The sequence below is a fragment of the Octodon degus genome, unplaced genomic scaffold (genome assembly GCF_000260255.1).
Source record: "Octodon degus isolate 3935 unplaced genomic scaffold, OctDeg1.0 scaffold00026, whole genome shotgun sequence".
NCBI classification, from domain to species: domain Eukaryota; kingdom Metazoa; phylum Chordata; class Mammalia; order Rodentia; family Octodontidae; genus Octodon; species Octodon degus.
Genome location: NW_004524602.1, coordinates 292,973 through 296,966, shown reverse-complemented (window position 1 = coordinate 296,966; position 3,994 = coordinate 292,973). Strand labels below are relative to the sequence as shown.

The window sequence follows — 3,994 nt, the reverse complement described above, 5'->3', positions numbered from 1 at the left end:
TTTGGGCTACACAAGGAGACGACCGGTCGCGGGCTCTGCCCGCTCCGGCTGGCGAGGGCGGGGGCGCGGGGCTCCCGGCTCCAGGCCGGCGCCATGGGGAACAAGCAGACCATCTTCACCGAAGAGCAGCTGGACAACTACCAGGTAAGCAGGGCCCCGCAGGGCCGCTGAAGTCAGGGCTCCGCGTGCTCCCGACCTTGGGCGGGTGACCTCTCCCAACCCCGCCTCAGTTTCCCTACCAGGGACTAGGCTCATCCTAGCTGGTGATTGTTGGGCCTCGCTTTCTGTCCTCTGCCCTCCCGCGCAGCCTGAGGCCATCGTCCCGGGCTGCATGTCCACAACCCCGCTAGGAAGATGGAGAGTCAGTCAGCGAATACAGGGCTGCAGGGAGCTTAAGTGAGGGAACAGGTCCTCTCTCTATGGGGCTCAGCTTGGCTTTTATGGGAAGAAACACCTGGAGCAAGCAGGGGATCCAGTGGCATCCCTGTGCCTTCTGTGCCCCAGCAAACTCCCTGAGGCCCCTGTCGAGATGACAGCCCACTGCTCACTTGCATGGGGACTTCTGAGACTGTAGGCTGGAATCCCCCACCCTCGACACCTGCCTGCATCGCAGCCTCCCAAGTCTTGGCTTGCCTCTGCCCGCGGCCACCAAAGGATACCCTGTAGTTGCTGCCTTTCTCGTGCTGTCTCTGGCCTGGGAGTCTCTGCCATCCTCAGACCTCAAGGCCCAACCCTGATGGCTCCTCTTTGATCCTCAGGCAGGAGGCAGGATGTGGGTCCCTCTGTTCCCAAGAGAAAGGGACACAGGAGGCACCTGTGGCTTCATGAATGTGTCTGTGGGCATCGGTCCTCTGTTATGGGCAAAGATGCCATGAAAGGCCCTTCTCACCTGAAGCTCTCATCAGTAACACAGGATTCTCAGCTCTAGCAGGAGGCCCGGGGCAGGAAGAGAGGATCTGCCCAGGTGTGCTGGTTGTATTCTAGACCCCACTGTGGCATTAACATATTGACTGCACTGGGGTGGATTCGTAGCCCGATGCTAAGGAGACAGAGAGCTCATTACTGCTGTGGCCAGGCTTCTCCCTTCCTTCTGATGATGTAGGCTGAGCATTCAGAATCTTTAGTGAGTGAGACCGGCTGTCACCTCCAGCACTGCCCTTGTGGTAGAAGCAGGTGGCAGAGTATGTCCCAGGGAAGAGTGTTGGTGGGTAGAGGCTGGTGGGGAAGGGACTTCTGTTAGGGCTGGAAGATGCAGGAACAGGGCAGTGCTGGGCAGGCCCTTGGAATTGGCATTTGGCTAATGGGGCCTGGTGAAGACTTTCCAGGTGGAGAGGTGGCTGGGATAAAGGCTGGAGGTGGCACAGACCAGCAGCCCAGAAGTAAAATATGCCCTAGTGGTGGTGGGGACCTGGTTCCCCATCTGATCAGCCTGGCATTGGGTTACCCAGCAGAGCCAGGCCCAGTGTTGGGTTCTGGTCCTTTGCCAGGGCCCTGCTAGGCAGGGTGGGAGAAATGAGAGCCATGAAATCTGAGAGCCCTATCTCCTCCCTCTAGTTCCCCGGCCTGGCTGTAGGGCTGCATGGGGTGACCCTGTGTTATAGCTGCCCTACCCCCAAGGGACCCCTAGTTTCCTGGGACCTCTCAGCCTGAGTCTTTCCTTTCCAAGGTGGGATATCCCCTTTCTGGTTTCCAGAGACCAAAGATACCCAAAGCTTAGGCTCCCATCTACATAATTTTTCTGCTTTGCACACCCAATTGCCCAGGCCCTTCAAACTCTAAAACAGGCCCAACTGCTCCAAACCCACTGCTGCTCCTCCAGCCATTAGAACACTTTGCTCAACTCACATTTTCTCTTAGGAACAGGCCTGTAACTCAGCCTCATGTTCCTGTTACCTGGCAATCCATCTCCTATCCTACGCTGGGCCCTGGGTCCGGCCTCTTCTTCTCCTGAGAGGCCTGATTGCACTCCCATCTCTTGAGTCTCTCTCCTCCTCCCTCTTCCATCTTCCCTCTTCTCTTCCCTCCTCCCTTCCTCTTCCTTTCAGCAGACACTACACACATCACCATTGGAAAGCACATGGTTTCTTTGACAATTATCCCACGGCAGAGCAGCACCAATTTTGTGCCAGCCAGGGACTTGTTGTTGTTGAGTCCTCAGAGAAGCTGTTTGGGGATAGCTGTGCAGGACACAAGGAACTTTTCTAAAGCACAGATGTGACTCCCTCCTCTCTCAGTGAATCCATAGTATCTTGGGGTGACTACCTGTGCTAACTCCAGAGCACCAGGCTGGCCTGGACTCCGTGGTCTTTGGCTTCAGTTCTCATTCCATGTTTCAGGCTCCCTGAAGAGCTAACAGCCAGCACCCCTTCTCTAGCCTGGTCCGCCACCTCTGTCTAGGGGTCAACCAATGTTGATGGTTATTTCATTTTATTTTTTTTGTGACAGGGTCTCACTGTGTAGTTTAGGCAGAACTTGAACACACTGTGTAGCCCAGGTTGGCCTTAAACTCGCAGTGATCCTCCTACCTTGAACTCCTAAGTGTTGGGATTGCAGGTATACACCACTACACCCAGCCAAAGCTGGCTAGAATATTTTATTTATTTATTTATTTATTTATTTATTTATTTATTTTATTTATTTATGTGTGTGTGTCCTCCAGCTCAGCCCACCAGGGGGCGGGGCTGGCTGGCATGTGGTGATGGGGGATTGAACCGCGATCCCTGTGCTTTGCTAAGCTTGTTCTAAGTAGGTGCTTTAGACCACTGAGCCATCTCACCAGCCCCTGGTTAGAATATTTAGAGCCAGGTCCATAATAAATGTGGTCTTGGCCTGGCTGAATCTTAGAATTTCCCAAGCAGCTTTGAAGACCCCTGGTGCCCAGGTGGACCCCAGGAATTCCTGTTTAAATGGTCTGGGGTACTGAGGGGGTCACAGAGTGCACAGATTCTAAGCAGCTTCCCTGGTGACTCTGTTCCAGATCAGATGTCCTCACATTTACTCACATCACTTCACTGGACAATGTTGGAAATGCAGGTTCCTGGGCTCCCTCTGTGTGTCTGACTCAGAAGTAGGAGTGGAGCCTGAGAGTCCACATTTCCATCAAGTTCACATGTCTTAAGGACCATTGGTGGGGAGCAACATGGGCAAATGTGACAAGGGACTAGGGTTATAGGGGGAACTTGCTCATCTTTAGCCAGCAGCGCCCATGGATCAGGAGCTCCTGAGCCAGGCCAGTACATGGTAGGGGCTGTGTTTTCTAATCAGGCTGTAGGAGAGAGAGAGGAGAGGGGAGTTGGGGAAGAGGGGAGATGGGATCCACAGGTCAGAGGAGGGGCAAGTCAGCAAGGACCTGTCTCATGGAAGTCTTGCTCTGTGTGTGTGTGTGCACGTGCGCGTGTGTGTAGGGGGGGCGCTACACCTGAAAAGCAAGGCCCCCCTGCTTCTCTGTTGCCTGCTTCAGGTCTGAGGCCTGCTGAGGAGTCTGCCCACATGGTCCCTTCCTGTCTTTGTCCTAGGCCTGCTAGCCAGGGAATTTCCTGTCTGTGCTCCCTGAGCCTCTCCTGTCTCCCACAAAAGAACCACTGACAAAACTAAAAAAAGCAGTACCAGCAACAGCACCACCACCACCCCTGCTGGCTTCTAAGAGGGATAAGGCAGGGCAGGTGAGATAGCTTAATGGACTAAGCAGGTAATCACAGGGACCAGGATTCGATCACTGGCACCACAGGCCACATTGGCCTATCATGGGTGCACTGAGCCAGCCACCGAGACTGGGCCTGGTGGTGCATGTCTGTAATCCCAGCACTGAAGTGTCTGAAGGCAGGAGGATCACTATGAGTCTAAGCTGTGTAGTGAGGCCCTGTACCAAATACATTTAAAATAAATAAATAAAAGAAGAAGAACGGGCCGGGGAGATGGCTCAGTGGAATATGCGCTTCCCTGGCAAGCACAAGGGCCTGAGTTCAATCCCTGGTTCCACAAAAAAAAAAAAAAA

General features: G+C 54.0%; 1 protein-coding gene across 2 annotated transcripts in view; it reads left to right on the top strand.

Moving 5' to 3' along the window:
• Window positions 1-3,994, top strand: part of Cib2 (calcium and integrin binding family member 2) — a 13,472-nt gene continuing 9,478 nt past the window's right edge. Inside the window, exon 1 of one of the 2 annotated variants that reach the window (XM_004628693.2) lies at window positions 1-144. In XM_004628693.2, coding sequence (XP_004628750.1) covers window positions 94-144 — 51 coding nt within the window. In that variant the 5' untranslated portion in view covers window positions 1-93. The remainder of the gene's footprint in view (window positions 145-3,994) is intronic. The other variant, XM_023712687.1, reaches the window with a different exon arrangement.